Below are 23,096 nucleotides of genomic sequence, written 5' to 3' on the forward strand. Positions count from 1 at the left end.
TTTTTCTCTCTTATTAACTTGCCTGTATCTCTGGATAGAGTGTTCTCCTTTTGACAGTGTGTGTGATGCTGGGTTGGGTCACTCTGTGGTTCAGCTGACCTTTCCTGGAGCAGCAGCTGAACAACCATCCTCGTCCATCAGCATGAAACCGGAGAGAACAACAGCCAGGACAAGTGACCCTCACAGGGGCTGTGACCCCTCAGCCAGAGCAAATAACAGCCAGGACAAGTGACCCTCCCAGGGGCTATGCCTGAAGCTAAAAACAAAGCCAAACAACCAACCGGAGGTTTGTGGGCCTGCCAAGTGTCCTCCAAAATCTCCAACCACAAGCAAAGGTGCCTGCTCAGCTTAATTATTAAAGAAGTACATGAATAATTAGAATGAATTTGTTGCAGTGAACAAAGCAAGTAACTCCCTAACTGTCACATCTCTGCTCAGCAGCTCCTGCGGGGCAGGGGCATGACAGCCCCATATCCATGTGCACTCACCTCGGGCGTGATCCCATCTGAGTCTGGCCAGGTGGATGCTATGAGCGACATTCCAGGCACGCCGTGGGATGAGGCTGTGCTTCCCTGCGGAGCAAACACCTCCCAGGTAGATGGGGAACACAAACACACGTGTACCTGCCACCACACCCACCTGTGCAGGTACCTGCACCCTCGAGTGTTGCCCTGGGGATTAAAGGGAACCGCTGGGCTCGCTCATGCTTTCACCGCTTTTTATTTAACAACGTGTTATTCTTCAATGGTATTTAAATGCAGAAGCTCCAACGTGTTCCAAATTTGCCTAGCACAGAGGGAACACAGGAAAAACAAAAATCCTTCCAATGCCAAACTAAGAACTTGTACCGACTGTGTCAAGGCAATTAAATAAGCCAGAGATTCATTTCTCTTCTCAAACAAGAGGTAGGGAGGCCCTGGGAGGAGGAAACACTGGCACATCTCCTTGCAGCACCTGTTTTAGAGCCATCTCAAGAGAGATGAGGAGATTTCTGTAATCCACATGGTGGAGGATCCAGTCAGGCAAAGGCAAAGCCTCCCGAGGCCAAAGGGGGATCCCACTGTGCGTGTGAGGGGGGTTCCAGATGAGGTTTTCACAGTCTCTGTATTACCCAAAGTTTTGAAAGGGGCTCAGGAGCAGACAAATGGCGTCACAGTATCAAAAAGCCAATCAAAAGTGATTCTGCTAGAGAGAACAGTGCCGTTGGCACAGGACAGACCGTTCCGCCGGGTCCCGATCCAGCCGGCCCCGCGTGCCCGGGAACGGCTGTGGAGGTAGTTTGCTCACACGGTGACCTTCTCTATGACACTGTCCGTGACGTGCACCTCGTCACCCTGCACCGTCACCGTGGCTGACTGGCCGCAGATGTGCTGGTGGTCCTTCCAGTCCTGTGAGGGGAGAGCAGAGGGCGAGGCCATGAAGAGAACTGCCCCTTGGAAAAGCTACTGTGTGGGAAGCACTTTCTCCAGCGCAGGGGGGAGCAGCTGGTCTTCCAGTGCCCCACAGACCAGACCAGTGATGGAGGAGAAAGGAGCCCACACACTTGATCAATATTAGAGGTGGAATTGGACTAAGCAGAACAGTACTCCGATTTTTTGGATCACCTTTGGGAAGGTGTGTACAAACCCTGGGACCTTCCCTACCCTTTTAACGCTGCCCCAGCTTCCAGATCCGCCCCATCACTACAGCCTTGTTGGTGATCCCACTGGCAGGGGCTGTGGAATGCCTGACCCATGCAGGATTCTGCGCTGGCTGCCCAGCTCTGCTCCATCAGGTGACTCTCCCTGGGGTCCCACAGCCCTCTCCAGGGAACTGCATCCCAACTCCCAAACATGCCATACCTTCCGCTGGCAGAAGGTGGAGCAGTAGTTGACCTTGTGGCAGCCCGTGCACTCGTTGGTGGCCTCCCGCCCGCAGTTGACACAGGATTGCTGTGGGAAGGGATGGAGAGTGACCGTGTCACACAGAGCCACCACAGCGAGGTCACCGAGGGGCTGTGACCTGCTGGGATGTGGGAGCAGTGGGAAAGCCCCAGCTCCCCAAAATACACTCAGCACACCAATACAAAACAAACAGGCCCAGTGGCTCGTGGATATGCCCTCAGAGACCTGCTCTCCTGCTGCTGTAGCAGGGATCACTTTGGAAAATGGAATACACCTCTGTTTTCCTTTCTATTGGGCAGAAAGCCCTTCAAAATCATGGGTGGGACACTGAATGGTCATGGAAATCCATCTCCACCACCCCAGGGCCAGGGATACCTCCCTCCACAGGGGACAGGTAGCTGCAGGTGTCAGCAGGAGTCGAGTGTATCCTGAGGGCAAGTGTGTCCCAAGGAGCTGTACACAGGCTGTTGACAGTCAAACTCTGAGTTTATCCCAAACTGAAAGGTTTAAGGTATATTCATCAGTTCTTTTGTTGGGTTTATAATACTGTGTATGTCAGAGAGAGGGTCTGAGGAAGGACAACAGGAGTAGGAATAAGGATGAGACCCCTCAGCTTAATCATTCCTTAGTTTTAGAGAGGAAAAAGGGATTTGTTACTTTGCCAGACAGCAGCATGACTGCATAAGGAGTGTCCCAACAGGGAAAAAGGAGTCAAATAAAGAAGGCTCAAATAGGAGCAAAGATTTAAATCCAGAAGCAAGGTGAGATAGGATACATGGGAGAAAAATCACATCTGCTTTTCAGGGGATGCTTTTGTGTCTATCACTTTAATCTTACCTCAGTGACATCAATTAACATAACCTGTATATTTAGGTGGAAACATCATTGAACTGCCACCAAAATAAGCACTTCACAGACCATTCTGCTTCCAGCTCATTAAACTCCTGACAAATCATTAGCACTTGGAGCAGCAGCGGCAGGAAGCGTTGCTGGGTTGTGAAAGTATCCTGGGCTCCTGAGTTCCTCAGGCTCCTTTTCTTCTTTGAGCACAAGCACCCCCAAATCAGTGTCCTGATTAACACCCCACTCATCACACCCCCTGCTCACACCTCCCATGTACCTGCAGTGAGCAGATGGTGTGACTGAACTGTGTTTGTGCTCCCGATGTACAGCCGGGGATTTGGGACACCGCAAATGCCTTAAAGCTGCAATCTGGCACTCACAAAGTCTGTCTCGAGGGGACACTTGACTGGGGCTGTTTGTCACCTGTACAGGTACTGGACAATGTGGAAGACACACAGTGTGTGTGTGTGCAGTTGTACCTGAAGATCTGAGGGACAGAGTAACACACGCAGCTCTGAGGGCTTCAGTCACGGGTCCTGAAGTAACTCCCATTCCAACAGCCAGAGGGGATCATGGAAAGCAGCTCACAGGACAAAAAGGAAGCAAATTCCCTTCCTGCCACAGCTCAGTGGCAGCCACCCAGCAGAGCTGCAGCACTACCACTCAGAGGTGAGTGAGACTCATGAACCTGCCCAGGTGACAATGGAGGAGTGTGGAAACCTGGAAGGCTTGGGAAAGGGAAGACGCTGCTTGGAGCAAAGGGAAGGCTCAGATCTGTGCCAGCACAGGATTCTGTGGCAATGACAAACTGAAATGGAGCCAGACAAAGACCAAAAGACTCTGCAACACATGAGATGTCCCCAGCTTACCTTGATGATGATTTCTGTTTTCCCATCCACATCCTCGGTTTGTTGGAATAACTGGCTCTGGTATTGCTGCAAGGAAGACACACCAGACGTGTCATTTCCCGGATGGAGTGTGATGTGAGGGGTTGCCTTGCCATGCTCAGCAAGGGGGGCAGGACTCCCAAACCCAATCCCAAATGGACTATGTGCTAATCCTGGCCTAGATGTATTGGGAACAGTTAAAAAGTCCAAAAAAATCTGAACCCCCACCTCCAGGTGAAGTAAGTTCATCCAGCAGTTTGACCCAACATATAAGGAGATTAAAGGCTTAATTTACAAGTGTATGGCCTGACAGCACAGTATTTATTCTCCTGTGAAACCATGACCTTCAAAACCTCTATGTTACCATGACATAAACTGAGTTAAAAAGCTCCAAGCAGATGGAGGCAGTGGCAGGGAATCCTCTGGCTGTGGCCTTCGAGGGTAGGGTTGGGTTCTGTCTGATCTGACAAGGCAATTCCAGCCATGCACAAACCACAGAGGAGGAAAAGGTGTGATAAGAGAGAGGATCAAGCCAGCCACATCCAGCCCTCTTCCAAAAACAGCTCCAGAAAACTGATAACCTCCAATTCCCAACCGCTTCCCTCCTCCTTTGGAGGACACAACCCTCTGTTTGCTCACGAGAGCCACATTTTTTAGCTGCCTGACCCTTTTCAGTTCCTTTCATACTCTCCAGCCCTGAACTGGTTTAATCTTTCTAAAAACCAATTCAGATGCCCCAGCTGTTTGCTGATTTAATCTTCCACCTTGCTTTCAAACGAGCTGGGCTCTGGAGGCATCACTGCTTTACAGAGGGCTATTCCAATTATATCACTCGTCAGGCTTCAACACTGATTCTCTTCAATTTATACAGAATAGCCATTTAACACATTTCCTGAATATCTTTATTATCCACCAGCAATTCTGGCCCAGAATTTGGCAAGTTTGTGTATTCTCCCCATCCTAAAATTTATCTGATGTAAACAATGACTTAATGCACACTCAAAAAAATTCCACTGCCCAAGCAGAGAGACCCCTGTGTCAGTCCTGTCTTTAGTTTGTTCGTTTTGGGCCTGATCTATAAATGTCAAATATCTTCTGCAAGGCACGCTGAACCTTTGTTGCCCCACTCACCCTTATCCTAAATGCCTTTCCCTTACCAAAAATTGCAGTAAAGCCATCAGTGGGATAGTAACCAAAGGATCAGATACTTAGTGTGGAGAACTGTTCCTTAACAGCCACAGGAAGTTCTGCCAGAGCAGTTGTATTGAACTAATCCCACACAAAACGCTGCCATTCAGAACAACCTTACAAATATCTCGGTATTTTCAATTTTTGCAATATCCTGACGCATTTTGGAAGTTCATATAAACACAGAGCTGGAGGGCTCACAGTTTGCTTTTCTTTCAGGATGTCATTCCCCACAACTTCTGAGTAATGCACGTGTAACTTCACTCAGAGGAGCCTAACAGCTTTCCCACACCAGGACTTAGTGCCCACATCCCATAAACATATGGATAGCTGATGCGAGAGCTCAGCACCATGACACCACTGTGTACCACCACCTGCTGCCCACAGCTCCCAGAACCCCCGAGCACTCTGTTCCTTTCCCCAGGACACAACCAACTCAGAAACATTTCTCTTGCTAACACTGCCCTCCAGGCTTGGAGAAACAATTGCTAAGGGCTGCCACTGGTCTAGGCAGGAGCTGCTCTGCCCACCCCTCAGCCCCAGGGGTGCCCCCGGCACAGGTACCTCTTTCCTCTCCACGTCCGCCTGGATCTTGGCCTGTGTGACGGCGGCCTCTCGGAAGGAGGAGCTGGCCTGCTTGGCCTGCTCGATCAGGGTCTTGAGCTGCTGTGCTGTGCTGAGCAGGGAGTTGACCATCTCCTCCAGGTAGAGCCAGCTCCGCTGCTCTGTCACCTCCAGCCCGTTCACCACCGACGGAGACATGGCCTTGGTGGGGGTGGTGGGGGGCACGGCCAGGGCGGGGAGAGAGGTCAGCACTGGGGACAGACCAAACAGCAACACAGGCACGGTTAGGGCGCTCCATTCCCAGAAGGCAGGGGGGTTGGAGGAGTGGTTGTTTTTTTTCCTGTGTTGTTCACTTCCTCTTTTAAAATATGGTCTGTGGAATTTCCAGTCTGGAAGTTTTTGCTAAACAGAGCTTTTTACTCCTGCAACCCAAAGCACGGGTCTGTGCAGAACAAGACACTGGGCACTCTCAAATCCCCAGGACAAAGACACCTCCTCGTGACCTCCCGTTTGTTCTGGGAAGGGTCTAACACCTCCCAGCATTAAGTGGCGAAAGCAGCACTCCCAGGGACTCCACCACTGGCAGCAATGTTTCCCTCAGCCATGGCTAGGAGAGGTTACAGTGAGTCACTCAGTGACCCAGCACTTTACAGGAGTATCCTAGTGTCCCTACCCAGATGTCCATTCCCAGGCTGCAAACCCACAAGACTCAAGCACGGATCCACATCACACGTCCTGCGCTTCCTGACCCCTGACCTTGACCATAACCCTGGCCCGACACTGGAATAAACCCCACAGACACCAGCACCTCAAAGTGAGTGTATTCCAAACATGCACTTCCCAAAACCATGGGCTGGGGAGTCCTTTAAAAACCCAGCAGTTACTGTGTCACTAAAACAGCTCCTTTTCACTACAGAAGGTTTGCATGTATGTTGGGAGATCACGGAATGAGGAAATTAAATCCAGATCCAGGAACTCCACGATACACAGTGTAAGCTCAGCTTAGGTAACATTCCAGGAAGAAATGTTATCTGGCTTTACTGGCTTTGCTTTTCCAAAATATAACTTGAGCAATAAATATTCACCATCTGCCATAAAATTCAGTCCAAGACATTCACATCTACCAACACCTGACCTCCACATTCCTCACTAAATTGTCTACTAGAAAAGGAAGGTACCACCAACTTTGGGGCTGTGCAGAGTTATTACCCTAAAATCTCCCCCCATTCTGGCAGGCAGCTGGTCCTGCAGCTCTCCCAGTGCTGATGGTACTGCAGATAAAGCAGCGACAATGTCTCTCAGCATCTGCAGCATGACCAGGGAGTGCCTAATTTAGCCTTATTTAGCCCTTTTCACCTCCTCCCTGGTAGCTGCTCGTGGAAGCAGTAAAAGCTGGAAGAATCTAACACTGATCTGGACAGAGGGAACAAGCCTCAACCCCCAGGTCCTGCACTGACAGGTGTGTGACCTTTCCTTGCCAGCTCCCCACACAGGTACTCAGACATTTCATGGCAAATACCCTTAATTAAAACAGCCATTTCAATTAATTTGCACATGAGGGGTGTGGAACTATTTGCACTTAGATACGAGATAAACAGGTCTCTTTTATCAGTGCCTGTTTGCAGAAGAGCCTTTTCCACTCTCCATTTCCAGCACAATATTTGTCCCAGTGTGGCATTTGATAACGTATCACACAGGAATTACTTCCGATTTCTCATTCTGGCACAGGTACAGGAGGCAAGAGAAAGTATTCACTGGCGAAAAAACAATCAGTGTTTTATTAGTAACATCAAGATCTAAGTCTTAAACCCAACAAGATGTGACTCTGGACAGCAGGGACATGCTGTGCTGCTCTGAGTAAATAAATAAAGGTCATTCAGAGGGAAAACTGACACCAAACCTGCCCAAAACTACCTCCAGCAAGTACCACTGGAGTAATAAAGACATGGGAGAACGTCCAGAAAAGCTTCTGTGGATTTTGAAGGGGATGGTCTCCTCAGATCAAACACTAAATCCATTTTGAGCCACTGAGCCGCAGTGCTCAACAGGGACAAAAGCCTGGAAGCAAGAGCCTTAGGGAAGGCAGGGAGTGCAAGATGACGCAGGAAGCAGGATCACAGCAGCCTCCTCTGGTAGAAACCAACAAATCAAAGTTCTCAATAGGGAGTGAAAAACTCACAGAAGAGAAATCTGCTTCATCTAAATCCTAGTAACTGTAAAACTCACAAGCAAAACAGAGCCGAGTGTAATTTTGTGCCTCAATCTTTACCTTTGCTGAGAAGGATCAGAGGAAACTCAAGGCCAGTGAAGTCTCACCTGCTGGACAGCAAACGTACCGATTTTGGGGTGAGAGGTCGGCAGCGCAGCCTCGGGGAAAGGGGAGATCTGGCAGTTGTCCTGGTAACTGGGATAGTGAGGCTCTGGATGGGACACCCGGCAAGGCTGCTGGACGTTGGTGTCCTGAACTGCAGGAGGACAAGGATGTTGGGAATCACTATTTAACACACCTGGCAGCTTATACTGCTTTCATCCCTGTTTTCACATTTTATACAATTTCCTACAAGTCTGTGGTAATTCCCAAGAGCTGGAAATGGGAAACAGCAGCACGATCTCACACAGTCAGCAAACAAGGCAGCCTGGTCCTCACTCCAACAGGCTTTACTTTTAGAGCCACAGGTTCCCCGGTTCCCTCCCACACATCTACATACCCACAATAACCCCAAGGCTTCAAACTCCAAGTTCTTGGAGCAGAATCATTCCCTCAACAGAGCTGACACCCCAAACATGACTCAAACTGCAAGAACTGAAATGTAGGTCTTGCATCTATACTTTGCTTGATTTATTGTGGCACTGGGATGAAAACAAACCCCAGGGATGCAGCAGAGGTGAACACGAGCAGCTGCCACACCTGGGCAAACCTCCTCCTCCTGTGCAGCGGGTGAGATTCCCACAGCAGTGGGCCCCCAGCCCCTCCTCGCCCTCCCCACGGCTGCCCAGGACAGCAGTCCCCGGCTCTTACCCGTGGCCCCGGTGAACACGTCCCCCTGGGCCGGGCTCTCCGAGATGATGGCCGTGGCCTCCACGGTGGACGCGCGGTCGAAGGTCAGCGCCCCCGAGGTCGTGATCTGTCCAGAGGGAGTCACGGTGACTGGAAACATTAAAGCACTTTCATCATTCACACTCAGGGCAGGGCCCACAGCTCTCCAGCTGTTGATAGCTCTGTGCTGCACCATCCACAGTCAGGGAACTCACAGACCACTGGCCTGTGACAACCCAGTTTGGATCACACCTATGACCAGTGCAGTTGGAAATGGGAATAAAAGCCCTGGTGGACTTCTGAAAGCTGTGCTGTCCTTCCAGGTTATTCTCTGGGGGTATGAGGCTGGAACATTAATTTACAACCTAACACCTCTCAAATCACCACATTTTCAATTATTTTATGAGCCATAACTTAACACCTCCCATAAAGGTTCAGTGAGGCCATAAACCCCATCAGGTTCTGGCTGATCCTAATTTATGGCAATCTTAGCAAGAGTGATTCTTGCTACTTAAATCAACATAAAAACCTGTGGATAACAACTAATTCCACGACAGCTGGACAATTTTAGCTGTTTATCCACACACAGTGATAGAATGTGCTTGGCCAGTGAAAGCAACAAGGCACAAAATCCCTTTGGATGATTATACCTGAGCAGCTCCAGAATATTAAAAACCCTTTTTAAACAGGATTAATTAACTGGCACCATTAATTGGCAATGGGCTGATGCCATGGCACACTGCTCTGCCAGAAGGATCAAACAATAATTCAGTTTTTAGATATTGTGGTTACAAATTCATGGCTGGTGAAGGATGTGGCCCCCAAAATGAGCAGCTGCCTCTCCCAGTGCCAGCACAAGGGAATGTGCAGCCTCACAGCACCTCACTTGACAAACCAATACAGATCAAACATAGCTGGGGATTGAAAAAACCAAACCCACAAAACAACTCTGCAGAACCCTTGTGTGTTTCTCCTCCTACTGTTGCTGATGATCTAATCTTACTTTTTTGTTCCTATTTTTGGATTTCTGCTGCTTGCTGCTGGATTCACTTTGCACTGTCACAGTCCAGATGATGCCAGAGCACCGAGAGCAGGAGGACACATGGATGTGACTGGGAATGTGGGAGCTGGATGAGCTTGCACATTAATTTCTGTTCTCACGCAGATGGTTTGCCAATCAAACCAGTAACAAAGTGTGTGCTGGATGCTGGAGAGGGACGTGCAGATGAAAGCGTCACCTTTTGCCTCCTTCATTAGCGACTTTCAGGCTGGGAACATCACTCCAGCTGCTTCCAGCCTTGTTTTCTACGTATTGCAAAGAATAGCACAAAGCTTACCCACAGCTTCTGAGGGACACAGAGCAGCTCAGGGGATGGAATGGGGATTTCTAAAAGGGCCAGCCTTCCCCACAACCTAATTCTAACAGAAAATGTCCCAGTTGTTATTTGTGAAAAATCTACATGAAACCCACTATGGATCAAGGCCAGGACTCCACAATTGCCACCACACTGCTGGGCTGAGAGCAGGTACAAGGGGGAATACAACCATGGAATCATAGAATCCTGGAATGCTTTGGATTGGAAGGGACCTTCAAGCTCATCTCATTCCCCCCCTTGCCATGGGCAGGAACACCTTCCACCTTCCCTATCCAGCCTGGCCTGGAAACCTCCTAGGAACGGGGCATAATCCAAAGCTCTCTCAGCACAAAATATAAAACCTCCTGCTCACTGCACAAAGATGGGATGATGCTTAAACCTGAGTTTCCTGGAGGTCTAGAGCTGCACTTTTTCCTCCTCAGCTTGTGTCCAGATGTGAGAACACTGTGCTACTCTTCATAAAATGGGAAGTGACACTGAGTCAATAAAACTGCCTAATGAAAAGGACATGGTCAAAAAAAAAGGCACATTCTTCTCAACTGGGCAGTTCCACTAACAGACATCAAATACCCAGAGTGGCAATTCCTCACCAAAGAAGGGAAGCAATTTTCAGCAGGAGAAAAGAACCTACAGGTGGTCGCGGCTGTGGCAGGAAGCAGAGTGATGTTTTTGGAGCAGTTCTTCTTCACTGGAGTTGCAGGCATTTCATTTTCCTTTTTCCTCCTTTTATATGGCACAAAGAGTCGAATGGGGCCACTCTGGGCAGAACACAACAAAGAGAAGAACAAAAGAAAAAAAGAGAAGGCATTAACTGAGGCTCCTCTTTGGAGACGTTGGGTTTACCCTCCTCTTTCCAGGAACAGCAGCACAGATCCCCACAGATAATGCGTGGTTGGCAGCAGCTGACCAAAGAACTTGGGGGGGGGGGAAAGTTGAACTCAGCTCCTTCCAGCTGAAGAGGCACAAATCCAGCCTCTTCCAACTATTTTTTAAGGGGCAGAACTGGGAAAATAACTGACTGCTGGCCAAGGTGGTGGAAGAGAAGAGAACAAGAATGAGAAGAAGAGAGGAAACAGTTCCAGGCTCAGAAACATTGAAATCGGTCAGTTCATAGCAGAAAAGAGATGCAAAACACCAAGTCAAGCTAAAGCCTTCTGCTTTCAGGACTTTAACCTCATTTTTGAAACAAACAAGCAAAAAGCCAAACTCCAAACAAACCAACCAAGAAACCCAAGCAGTTCTGAGATGAAAATATGGACCCATCATAGGAGTATTATGTTACTTCCTTACAAAAATATTTTTCCAACTCAAAACCCTCTGAAATTTGAGAAAAAAATCACAAATAGTATCAGCATCCCCGAAAGGCATTTTACATAAATATATTATTTAGAAAAGGAGAAAAAAAGGAAAAAAAATTAAAAAGCAGTATCTATGACCCAGTTTTAACTGAGGCTGCTCTGCAATAGCTCCAGAAGCTCCTTATCTCCTTTCTCCATGGGGCAAGGACAAAGCACTTGTGCCCATTCCCAGGCCACTCATGACCTGCTCACCAAGGGCTATGGCAGCATGACCAGTTAATTTCTCAAACACAATTAATTAGTTTATAAACTGATGGATGCAAAAGGTCCAACTCACCAGTGTCATGTCGTCACAGCAAGCAGCACAAGTACAGGAGGCAGCGTGAGGGTTTAAAATCCCATCCTGGAATGAGAAGTGACCAGCTCAGCACCACAGTCACCAAAATTACTGAGAACACACCTGTGTTCTGCCAAAATATCTGGATGGCTCCCAGAGAGAGGTACTCCCTCCCTCCTGAATCCTGTACAGTAACAGAGGCCAGTTCCTCACACTGCAGCCATGGGGTGACGGTCAGGGAAAAACAAAGGGAAACCAAACCACTTCCACACAAAAAGACCAGCGTATGTAAATCTGAGGCTTTGTCCTGCCCAAGCAGAAATCCCCTGTCAGCCTGATGGCAATGCAGGAGTTCTGCAGGAGACTCCTGGGTGTGCAGGAAATAAAGGGTCCAAACCCTCAAAAAACAGTGCAAGTGAAGAATACGAGTGTGAGACAAACGGAACAAAGGAGATCTCACAGCGAGAGCCCAGTTCCTGTGACACAGCTCAAGGCTGGGCTTCACCATGCAGAAACTCCAGCCCCTTTCCAGTACAGGCAGGATTCCCAGTGTGCTATTTGAGACACATCTAGAAAAACTCCCCTCAGGTCACTGAGTCCCCACCAGAGCCGGTGTCACTGCAGGTGCCAGCACGCCCCTTGTGCAGAGGCAGCCCCTGGCCCTGCCAGCCCCTCCCTGCAGCAAGGAGGGAGCCAGGGGAGCCTTACATGGATAAGGCACTGCAGGGGTCGCCCGGCATAGCGGATGCTCCTCTTCCAGTCCTTGCTGCTGGCTCGGCCTGCCATGGCCTCAAACTCTGTGGGGCTGTACCAGTTGTCCCCCTGCTTAATGCACCTGCCACGGCCCCCTGAGACAAAGCAGCAGAACACAGTGTTAGTCCAGCTTAGGGGTCATTTTGACACTTCCCTGGAGAAGGAAATACGGAAATTGCTGGGCAAAATAGCCGTTAATCCACAGCCATCACCAAATGTGCTGCTTCCCTTCACCCTGGAAGAAACATGTCCAGTTACTATCATGGTTGTGACAATGACTGGGCATGTTTAGAGAGCTCCAACTCTGGGCCTCAAAAGGCTACAAAAATTGCTCCTCTACAAGAAGGAAAAGCCTTTCTTGCATAAACACCATGAATTTAGGCCTTTTCTGCCCATGAAGCAAGGGCTGTGCTGGGCAGCCAGGCTGCTGCTTCTCCAGCTTCCCCACAAGGATAAGTGAGAAGAGGAGGAGCTCAGAAGCCCTGTGAGGAGACAAACTCTCCATTTTCATTCCAGCAGGGATTCTTTAGGGCTTTGTAGAAACACAAGTCTACTCCTCAGATGAAAAAAACGTTAGAGGAGTTGGCCTGCTCCTGAGGACACTCACTGCATGGCAGCCTGGATCCCCACAGGTTTAGGAAAAAGTTAAAAAGCCTCTGAAGAAAGAGCAAAACAGATGAGAACAACAATACCAAAAGGCACTGGGATGGCTTGGAAACTGCTCTGACAATCAGCCCTTAGGAAGAGCCTGATGAAAAGAAGAGTGTAGAAGGAGCTGTCTCACTCCTCCTCCAGGCCATGGTTACCTGAGCCGAGCCTGTTCTTGTACAGAATGCCACTGATATTCCGACACCTCACCGGGAGCTCGTTCTCGTACACAGACGGGTCCCAGTTGTACTTGGTCCCAGTTTTCCCTTGGACAGTTGTTAACGGGGTAGGAGGAGACTGGGGTCCTTGGAGAAAAGAAACCAAAAAGAAGAGTGGCTGTTCCATCTCACAGCTGGGCTAGGGCAGCAGGGCCCAGGGGACTGGAGCAGCTGGAACATCCCCACAAAGGTGCACCACAAAAAATTCGGCTTGGTCAAACTGAAAAGGACTGATAATTGAGCAAACTGCACCAGAGGAAACGGGCTCTAACAGGGAATAAACGCTGAGGTTATACCCTGACCCTCACACCACCCGTAAGGAGCTGGCTGGACCTTCCCCTTCCCGGGGCCGATCCCGTGAGGAGTTCGTGCCACCTTGTGGGCACCACGGAAACTGCCAAGCAGCCCTGCACAAAACCCCAGCGATAAAGACACTAAAACATCAGCAAGTGGCCTGAATGGAGGTAAAAATGCATTCCAGGACCCTTTAAAAGAAACCCACGTGCAGAACTGGGAGACTCGTATTTTTATTGTCCACGTTAAAAGGATTCGTGTGCCCTCGGGGGTGGGATGGCTGTAGGAGGAGGCCCAGCAGCAGGGTAAGATTTTTCAAGCAGCTTCTTTGCCAGGGTTAGGGCAAAGAATGAGGAAATGAAATATATTTATGACAGAAAAAAAAACCCAAAACCTAAGTATTCTTGTACTCCCAAGGAGTGCAAGATGAAGGACTTGATACCTTAAAGGTCTTTTCCCACCTAAACTAACTGATGGTTGTAAGTGGGGACAAACGATCCTTACAATATTCTGCACATTTTTAAATCCTAGGAACACAGTGGAAGTGAAGAAGAAGGCATCCCCCTGGGAGAATGACCCCTGAGGAGCAGGTTGACTCATACCTGGTGTGAGAGGTGCCGAGGGCCCCTTGATGCCCGTGGTTTCCACGATGCTCCCGTCCGTGTGCACCACGATCAGAGTGGCTTTCTCAGGGTTCAAGCTGTCCCCAATCTGCAGGGCTGTTCTCCCAGACTACAGAAGGAATCAGGAGTTTAAACTGATTAAAGGGGTTAAACACCAATAGATTTCAGTATCCCTCAAGGGTACCCTAAAACTGCAATCAGTAGGGCAGTTATTAGGTTAATTTTGGAGGTTTCAGCCGAGCAAATTCAAATGTTTCATCTTCCAGGTTGCCAGTCCCATTACAGAATAATTAGATGGGGGTGGAAAGGCAAAAAAAATTATGAATAAAAACCTGCATGTCCCCCAGCTAACGGGTTTGTGGTTTAAAGCCTGGATAGTGCAATAAAAATAGATGTTTGACCTTACTACAGCTCTTTATTTACACTGAGCAAGTGAGACTTTGCCAAGGCCCTCAGATGAAAGGCCAGACTTACCAACACGTGTCCTGAAATTGAAGCTGCATTGGCCACAGACGTGGTGAAAACATTGTCTGCAGAGGCCCCCACGTTGGCTACTGTCACTGTGGTGACTTCTGCAACGTAAAACAGGCATTAATTTAACATTTGGCTGTAACCAGAGAGCCTGATAAACAGCCAAAACACCAAATAAATGTAACTGTGCCTATTCTAAAATAATTTTATTTTTCATGACACCTGTAAGTTGTTATAAATGCAATCATTGTGATTTTTATCAAGCTTTGGGTTGCACTGTCTTTAACCTCGAGGCAATGACAGTTGCTATGAGCATGTGATGAACTAAGGGAAAAATGAATATCGTATCTGCTGTACTCGGAATACCCACAGATAAGCTGCTTTTAATGAAAAGAGGGGGGACTGAAAACACCAGGATAAAGTGAACAACTGATTGTCCCCTTGCCGTGTGTTTATACCTAAGTTGTCATTACCAGTTAGAAACGGCACAAACTTATAGCCAAATGTCTCTGTGGTGTTCAGCCTGGCTAAAATCTGAGGATTTTCATGTGTGGTGAGGGTAAAAAAACAGCCGGAGCGGAGGCGGAGACCCCTAGTCGGGCACGGGGGCTCTGGGATGTTGTGGTAGCGCAGCTCGGCTGCAGAGCCCTGCGTGTCTGGGGCACTCTGTAACGGGACACGGGCAACGTGACTGCAGGACTCCCGGCCCTGTGCATGAGGGGGCAGTGCGGGCCGTGCCCAGGGCGGGGGCGGGCCCCGCGGGGCCGTGCGGGAGCCCCGGGCGGGCCGAGGGAGCGCTGCCCGCCCTGACCTGCGAAGGCGGCGGCAGCGGCGGCCTCGTCGGCGCTGGGCATCGGCGGCGCTCCCATCTCGATGTGCTCGGCGTCTGCCGCCATCACCGTCACCGCCTCCTCCTCCTCGGGCTCCGCCTCCCCCTCGGCCGCTCGCGGCGGCTCCTGCTGCTGCTGCCCGGGCCCCGCGGCCAAGCCGAGCCGTGCGGCCGCCGGCTCGCCGTCGTTGTGCTCCATGCGCGGGCCCGGGAGAGCCGGGCCCGGGGGGGCCGAGCCCGTGCCCCGGGGTGAGGGGTGCCGGGCTCAGGGGTCCCGGCGGGTGCTGAGCCGAGCGCGTTCGGGCCCGTCCGGCGGTTTCCGAGGGCGCCCGAAGCGCCCCGAGCCGCCGGGCGCGCGCTCCCCGCGCTGGCCAATGGGGCGCGGCCGGGCCCGCGCGCGCGGCCCGCGGCGGTACCTGACGGCGCGGGGGGAGCCGAGTCCGCCCGAGCGCGGCCGAGCCCCGAGCGGCCCGGCCCGGCCCGGCCGGCGGAGAGTCCCGAGCGCGCTCGAGCCGCTTCCGATCTCTGCCGAAGGCGGGAGCGAGAAGAGCCGATCTGTGCCGAGTCCGCTCCGATCGCGCCCGAGCTCCGCTCGCCGGCCCGCACGGAGACGCCCGAACGGGCAGCGCCCGAATCCGCCCGAAAGCCGCCGAACCGGGCCGAGCGCTCCGATCGCGCCCGAAGGCGGGGGGGCGGGGCGAGCGGCCGCGCGGGGACTGCCGGGACGGCGGAGGACCGGCGGGGCGGGGTACCAATATGGCGGCGGGGAGTCGAGGTGAGCGATGTCGCGATAGCGACACGACAGCGGCGGCGACCACGACACGACAACCATTTCCGGGGCCAGGAGGGAGGGCTCTCCCACCGTGCGAGAAGGGACCTCACGCGGGGGGAGCACGACTAGAGCGGGGCGGGGCCCCGGCCGAGCCCAGCCCCGGTGCCATATCGCAACAGCCCCAACACGCTGCGCTGAATCCCCTTAGCAGCGCGAGCAGGGCTTTGGCGCTTGTGCGGGATGGGGAGAACCTCTGTCCCCGGGCAAGCCACTGTCCTGAGCCCGAGAGACCCCCCTGGAAAACGCAAACCTTGGCTTCCCATCCCGAACCGTGGGATTGAGGAGAAGCTCCTCATTAGCGAGGCCAAAATGAGTCATTGCCAATTCTTTCAAACGGGTCAGAGTTCTCTTCTAAAAATGTACATTTCTGGGCTGGGGAGACGGAACTGGTTTGGACAAGTTTTGCCACTCAAGACCAAAAGGTTCCTCACGCCGCGTTTGCGCAGGGAGGGGCTGGCGGTGCCGGCACCAGGAGGGATTCGCTTCCCGGCAAAAGTTAGACCGTTCTTTGAGGAAAGGGGTCGCGGTCCGCCCGCAGCCATCATTTCTAGTGTCACTCACAGTCGGCTCCAGAATCAGCACCAGCCCGGATCAGTGATAAAGGTGTTGTTAGCTAAAGCACTGAACGGATACACTCAGCTGGTTCAGTAATCCCTCTCCCGGGATGCTCGGCCTTTCCCTGTGCGGTGTCCCTCTCTCCCCGCGGTGGCAGCACATCCTCAGGAACAGCAGCTGCCACCCCGTTCCGGGCACCGCCCCCTCCTGGGAAAGGACTGAAGGAATCAGGGCTTAGAAATGAACCTGGGGAGGGAATTTATTTCTCTCGGGGCTCCCTGTGTGACTTGTACCAGTGTGACTGGCCCCCGGCACTGGTGCTGCAGCTGCAGGTGTGGATACTGAGTCAGCACAGAATCATGGAATGGGTTGGGTGGGAAGGGACCTTCAAGCTCATCCAAGGACACCTTCTACTAGCCCAGGTTGCTCCAATCCCTATCCAACCTGACCTTGGACACTTCCAGGGATGGGGCAGCCACAGCTTCTCTGGGCAACCTGTGCCAGAGCCTCCCCACCCTCATAGGGAAGGATTCCTTCCCAATATCCCATCTAACCCCGCTCTCTTGGAGCTTAAAGCCATTCCACTGGAGTCCCAAACTGGACACCGTGCTTGGAGTTGGGGGGGATTCCTTTGGGCCCAGGTGCATGAAACTGAGGTGCTGAGGACATGGACCTCAGGGATCCAGGGATGAGGATGGGGATGTGACAGTGAAATGGCCTCTCAGGTGGTTCTGCTCCCTCTGGAACAGCAATCCCAACTTTGCAATTCCTCGTGTGTCTGAGGCAGGCCAAGAGTATTGATGAGGAACTTTAGAGGTGCTGTAGGAGTTGGTTCCATCTTGTTCCACAGGAATTTCATCTTTTACTAAAGATAATAGGGAAAATAGTGAAATGCTGTGGTTGCATCACTGAAAATCCTTGGTTTGGTTTCTGTGGGCGATGGGAACACGCCGAGTTTTGACAGGGAATGACTTTGTGGAGGGAACCAGTTTGGAGGGATAGTGTTTGCAGGGATGGTGTTTGCAGGGGTGTTGCTCAGGGGCACCCAGGAGCCCTGTGCTCTCCACAGACTTTCTCACAATTTACAAGCAAATGGTCCATTCTGGTTCCCATGTCTCCATCCTTCCTGCATAGTTAGAGGGGATGAGGTGTCACCTGCTGGGAAAAGACAGGATGAACAAGTTCTGGATAATGCCTGTGCACTCCTTTAGGCTTTGAAGGAGCCTCAATTTCCTCAGTGAAAGTGGCTTTTCCCAGCAGGGATTTCCCCCAAATTATTTTAGGCTTCATGTACTTGAAAAGGTTATTTTTGGAACCTGAACTCCAGGATCTGAGGAAACAGTAAATGTTCCAGTGAGCTGAAAAAAGAGATCCCTACAGCATCCTGGTACTGTTGTTTGAATGTCTCTGCTGCACTTCTGGTAAACATTTAGACTTATTTTCTTCTCTTTATTTTCTCCTTCTCCATGGAAAGGAAGAACTTCAGAGGTTGTATCCTTTCTGTGCCATTCCTGCCTCTGTGTGGGAATCCTTGGGAAGACTGGCTGAAGTGGATCCACATGTCCTGCCCAGGAAATCTGCACAGTGCTCCTGAGTTTTCCATTGGCGCCATCCACAGGAAGCAGAACTGCTACCACATTTCTCCACAGGGAGATGTTTTGTGCAGATTTATCTGGGATCTGGCCCTAATGGGCTCCCACTCCTGCAGAAACCCCTTTAGCCCCCTGCAGCCGTGGCAGAAGGCTGGAAACCTCCTTCTGTTATCAGTTAACTCTCATTTTCTTAGGAAACAAGGCTAAAAGGTGGATTTATGGAGGGGTGGACACGCCCCCCGTGCAGCACAGCTCACACACAGCTGACACAGCTCACAAGGGGTAGTAAAAGCAGCTCTCAGTGGTATTTCCTCCTCTTTCATGGTAATTCACCCCACCTTTACTCCTGCCAGGATCCAGGTAACCCAGGAGGAGACACCCTCAGCTCTAGACATTTCCATGCTTAGAACCTCTCTAGTAATTTTTTGCTCCACCTTCCTTCAACTGGAAAAACCCCCAAACCTGGTTCTGTGTTAATGAAAGGAGCTGCTCTGGGAACTGGAATCCATCCACGGTGCGTGGGTGGGTCCAGGAGTGGGATGGGACGTTCCTCCAAAAGATGCTTGGGATGAAATCCCTGCTTGGAGGTATTCAGAGGATTTGAGAAGGGCTGGGGAAGAGAGGGGAGTGAGTTAAGTGTGTTCCTTAGGGATTTGCCCCTCCGAGTGGAGCTGTGGCCGTTCTCAGCCAGGTGACAGCACAGCTTTTCCATGCTGTGGGCAGGAAGGGGGCCTGGCCGCTGCACAGAGCCACCTCTTCTCCAAACTCCCAGGAATGTGATGGATTGGAGGCTGCCAACCCTCTGTCAACTTCCTTAGGGCTGGCTAAGAGGTGTGGAAGTTGGTTGGGGCAATGTAGACGTGCACCCCCCGTTTCCTCAGGCCAACAGATACCCAACTACAGACCAAATAAAGTTCCCTAAAAAAGGAACTACAGCCAAGCCTGAAACAGCCAGCTTTTATCCCAGCTCCTGGTGTTTGCAACCTCAAGTTCCTTCCTGAACCCTCCCCACAGGCCAGGCATAGCTGGACCATTCAGTATAAAAAGGCAGAGCAGTATATTTTGGGAAATGGTGATTTTTATGAAATGGGTCCCATCTCCTCTGAGAATCCTTAACAGCAGTTCTCAGCTGTCATCGCTTCCCTTACAGATCCTGTTTTATGTAAATGGGATTTATTACACCTTCTACTTCTTGGCAACTCTTGCAATGATTGTTTACAAAAGTAAGTCGCAGGTAACCCAGAGCAGGCCTTGCTTGTGCACAGCTGGGCTTTGCCCTACTCCTGCTGAGTTTTCCTGCTCTATTTCCCCTGGCTTGTTCTCCAGGTCAAGTTTTCAGTTATCCAGATGATTTCCTGGCTCCTGATCTTGCCGTGCTTTTCCTTATGACCGTGCTGGAAGTGCCTCGACTGTACCTGGGTAGGTCATGTTATCCCTGCACCTTTTTGTGGAATAGAACCTTTAAACATGAATCATTTGGAAATGGGATCTGTGTCAAAACACATCAGTTTAGCAGGTATTTGGAGAGCCCTGCACCTCTCCCTTCACTCCTGAAGCCCTGGGCCAGCACCAGCACCCTCCTTTCATTAGGACAGAGCAGCGTGAAGGGCCTCCTGTCCAGAGCTTGCCTAAACTTATTGTAGTCCTTTCTTTAAAAAAACCCAAATCACTATTAAAATCTGCTTGATTTTTGCAGACATTTATGCAGGGTGGGGCTCTTGAATCCAGCTGACTGGCTGTAGGGGTGGAATTATCCTGCTGCCTTACAGCTCTCAGTGTATTTGCTTGGAGCCTGGTCCATGAATAAAGGAGTGAGTTGCAACTCCTGTGTAGTTAAACACCAAAATCTACTGAGACAAGCCTGGAAATGGGCTGCAAGGAAGAGATAAGTGCAGCTTCTCCACACTGACAGTCATTTGAAACAGGAACAGATTAGCAGGGAACAGAGAATTGTCTATACTGTTTAAGATTTGACAGCCAGGACTGGACTCTGGGGGTCACCGAGGTGTCCTGCTGGGGGGAGGTTTGATGGTTGATTAAGAAACTGAGTGATCAGAAAGACTGCAGCTTCAGAACTGATTCTTGTGGTAAGAAAATGTGCCCTGACTATGACTATCCACTGATGGCTCTTTATTTAGATAAGCTGTGATTCATTTCTCTGTTTGGAAATGGATTGTCCATTGGTGTTGAGTTTGCTGTTAATTTGCTGGCAGAGCCTTGATTCAGGCTGGTATTTCAATGTCTTCTGAGCCTCTGTAAGGCTCAGCAAGAGCAAGGTAATAACCAGAGCCTTTTGGAGCAGGAATATTCTGGAGTTATGACCTGAGCTACTGTCAGAAGGAATCAAGACTCCTCTGGCCTTTTGTTTCCTCACAGGTTGCAAGGGAAACCTGAGGGAGGAGGAGGGTGCGCTGGGGCTCAGCCTGGGGCTGACGGTGGGCAGCGTGGTGCTCAGTGTGTACCTGCTGGCCTGGCAGACCTACGTGCTGTGGGCTGACGTCGTGCTCACCGCGGTGCTGCTCTGTGCCTACGGGCTGGAGTCGGGGCTCAAGGTCACGGCCATCGCTGCCTTCGTCAGCTGAGCCCGGCACCCTGGCCTTCCACAGCACAGGGGGCTTTCAGTTCAAGCATTTAGTTCCTTTGCATGGAGAACTTGTGTTTCAGTTAGAAATTCTTGGGGCAGAGATGTCCCTGCGTGGCAGGTGAGACGTCCTGCCCAACCCTTCCCTGACACTGTCCCACTCCTGGCTTGTTTATGGGCAAAGGCAAAGGATGAATCGGCAAAACCCTCAATGCTCAGACACTCACCAGGGATCAAGACTGAATACCCATTCCAACCCAGGACAGGAGTCAGTGCATCATCCCTGCTGGGGTGGTGGGAGTTTTCATGGCACAGCAGCAACGTGCAGCCCAAGTGGCACAGAAGTGAACCAGGCCAGGACTCGCTCCTGCCTCGCCACTCACACGGCCCTACAGCTCCTCTGCTGCTCTCATTTGTGCTTCCAGACCTCAGTGGGAATTTCCCTGACTTTAGTAGGGCAGAACCTGGTGTATCCCAGCGGGAGACAGTGGAACTGGGTTTTGTGCATACCCAGAGAGCTGAGCTGCAGGGTCTGGGCAGCTGTTCTTACTGACGTGGAACGTGAGGGGATGTTTGGGAAATATGATGGCCTCAAAATGAACAAAACCGTTCACCACTCACACTGACTTCTGTTCTTTTTCAAAGTCAAACAGAATGTTGGCATGTGGATTTCTATTTGGTGTTGATTACCACTATTCTGCAAAAATTACTACATTCAAGCCTTGTCTTTTAACTGAAGAACTTGTACAAGTTCAGAGTTTTTTACTGTATCAAAAACGTGTTAATGAAAAGCTTGAGGAGTTTGTGGGGTTTTAAAGAAGCAGGTTTTATATTCAGAATTTCCTATTTTTGTATTTATTTATTCATTCAAATAAATAATGTTTTAGATCTAAGGAGTGTTTGAAGTGCAGAGCATCTTGTTCAGATCCTGGGCTCCAGCTAAGCCACCAAAGGAAGACGCAGGTGTGTGGATGTGTGTGAAAGCCTCTTCTGATCCTGCTGCTCTGTGTAGGCCCCTCTCCTGTCCTGGGAAGGTCTGAGCTAATTTGCTCTCAACAGGGGCTGAAAATTGAGCGGTGCAGGCCTGAGGCACCTCAGCCTATGCTGCTCTTTGCTTCTTGGTGGTGGTAGAAAGGAACAAAAGACACAGAAGTTGCTGTGGAAGGGCCCAAATTCATCCCTGGTCATTCAGTGGTTGAACTTGATGATCTTGGAGGGCTTTTCCAACCTTAAGGATTCCAGTTCCTAAAGAGGGCTTACAAGAAGGCTGCAGAGGGAGTTTTCACAAGGGCCTGGAGTGACAGGACAAGGGGGAATGGCTTTAAGCTGAAGTAGGGTGGGTTTAGATGAGATACTGGGAAGAAGATCTCCCCTGTGAGTGTGGGGAGGCCCTGGCACAGGTTGTGGCTGCCCTATCCCTGGAAATGTCCAAGGCCAGGTTGGATAGGGCTTGGAACAACCTGGGCTAGTGGAAGGTGTCCCTGCTCATGGCAGGGGGTGATAGGAGATGAGCTTGAATGTCCCTTCTGACCCAAACCATTCCATGGTTCAACTCCCAGGCCAGGTAACAACAGGTTCTGTCCACATGAGACCACTGCAGTCACAGTCACAGTACCCATTGGCACAAATCCCCTTGGACAGGTCCCATTTAGTCCGTGGCACAACTGACCCTTTGCTGCACCCATGAAACAACATCACAGCAGCAGAACTGGGGCTAAGGAGCACCCAGAAACCACCAAATGTTTCTGTGTTTAATCTGCCTGAATCGAGCCCCCACCTATTTGTCCTCCCAGGTTTGTTTGGCATGATGGAATGTGCCATCACATGCTTGTTACGAGGAGTGACCAACATTCCGAGCCGTCCCTGCCCCTTAGCAATCAATGCACACGAGCAAACCCTTCCTGCATGGGGACAAATACAAGCATAAACTTTTCCTGGTGTTCACACCCGCCTTGCACAAAGGCCTGGCTGCAGAACATCTGTCAGGTTTACAAAGGACACGCTGCCAAGTGGCATTTTTACCTGAATGCAGGTGATCGAGCAGAGGGGGTCGCACAGGTCAGCGCCGAGTCGCAGCCTCCACACGGCCCCTTCCCAGGGTGACCACTGCCAACTAAATAAATACAAAACATGTTACAAAATGCGGGGCACCCTGTGCTCCCTGCCCACCATCCAGATGAAAAGTAAGGGTCAGGGGAGAGTGCCTGTGCTTGCTGATAGTCCACAGGGTAAATATGCACAGAGCACAATAAACATGAGTTTTTGGGCTCGTTTCAGAGCAGGGCCT

General features: G+C 50.8%; 2 protein-coding genes across 3 annotated transcripts; one reads left to right on the forward strand and one right to left on the reverse strand.

The window, feature by feature from the left end:
• Nucleotides 1-704: 704 nt before the first annotated feature.
• Nucleotides 705-15,494, reverse strand: DEAF1 (DEAF1 transcription factor). 2 transcript variants are annotated; one of them, XM_027903741.1, is made up of 13 exons: nt 15,232-15,494; nt 14,424-14,521; nt 13,929-14,058; nt 12,973-13,119; nt 12,122-12,261; nt 11,414-11,479; nt 10,410-10,536; nt 8,385-8,490; nt 7,702-7,830; nt 5,366-5,616; nt 3,596-3,661; nt 1,842-1,931; nt 705-1,388 (listed from the first exon to the last, which is right to left on the reverse strand). In XM_027903741.1, the coding sequence occupies exons 1-13, from the start codon at nt 15,446-15,448 to the stop codon at nt 1,330-1,332; spliced, it is 1,626 nt and encodes a 541-aa protein (XP_027759542.1). In that variant the 5' UTR covers nt 15,449-15,494; the 3' UTR covers nt 705-1,329. The 2 variants fall into 2 exon arrangements, with proteins under 2 accessions (XP_027759542.1, XP_027759541.1); XM_027903740.1 differs by having other exon boundaries at nt 8,385-8,513; nt 15,232-15,493.
• Nucleotides 15,495-15,964: 470 nt separating this feature from the next.
• Nucleotides 15,965-21,714, forward strand: TMEM80 (transmembrane protein 80). Its single transcript, XM_027903784.1, has 5 exons — nt 15,965-16,024; nt 18,111-18,127; nt 19,358-19,451; nt 19,555-19,647; nt 20,605-21,714. The coding sequence occupies exons 1-5, from the start codon at nt 16,006-16,008 to the stop codon at nt 20,808-20,810; spliced, it is 429 nt and encodes a 142-aa protein (XP_027759585.1). The 5' UTR covers nt 15,965-16,005; the 3' UTR covers nt 20,811-21,714.
• The last annotated feature ends 1,382 nt before the right edge of the window (nt 21,715-23,096 follow it).

Source organism: Empidonax traillii, unplaced genomic scaffold (genome assembly GCF_003031625.1).
Source record: "Empidonax traillii isolate 1590-97213 ecotype Southwest subspecies unplaced genomic scaffold, ASM303162v1 scaffold992:size1346157, whole genome shotgun sequence".
Classification (NCBI taxonomy): Eukaryota; Metazoa; Chordata; class Aves; order Passeriformes; family Tyrannidae; genus Empidonax; species Empidonax traillii.

Excerpts from the sequence above, each read along its gene's own strand:
- DEAF1 (XM_027903740.1), bottom strand. The coding sequence starts at position 15,448 with ATGGAGCACAACGACGGCGAGCCGGCGGCCGCACGGCTCGGCTTGGCC. Across the intron at positions 11,480-12,121 it reads CCCTGCAGTGCCTTATCCAT|GATGGGATTTTAAACCCTCA; the intron begins GTAAGGCTCCCC and ends TTCTCATTCCAG. Across the intron at positions 10,537-11,413 it reads GCTGTGACGACATGACACTG|AGTGGCCCCATTCGACTCTT; the intron begins GTGAGTTGGACC and ends TGTTCTGCCCAG.
- TMEM80 (XM_027903784.1), top strand. Across the intron at positions 19,452-19,554 it reads TGCAATGATTGTTTACAAAA|GTCAAGTTTTCAGTTATCCA; the intron begins GTAAGTCGCAGG and ends CTTGTTCTCCAG. Across the intron at positions 19,648-20,604 it reads AGTGCCTCGACTGTACCTGG|GTTGCAAGGGAAACCTGAGG; the intron begins GTAGGTCATGTT and ends GTTTCCTCACAG.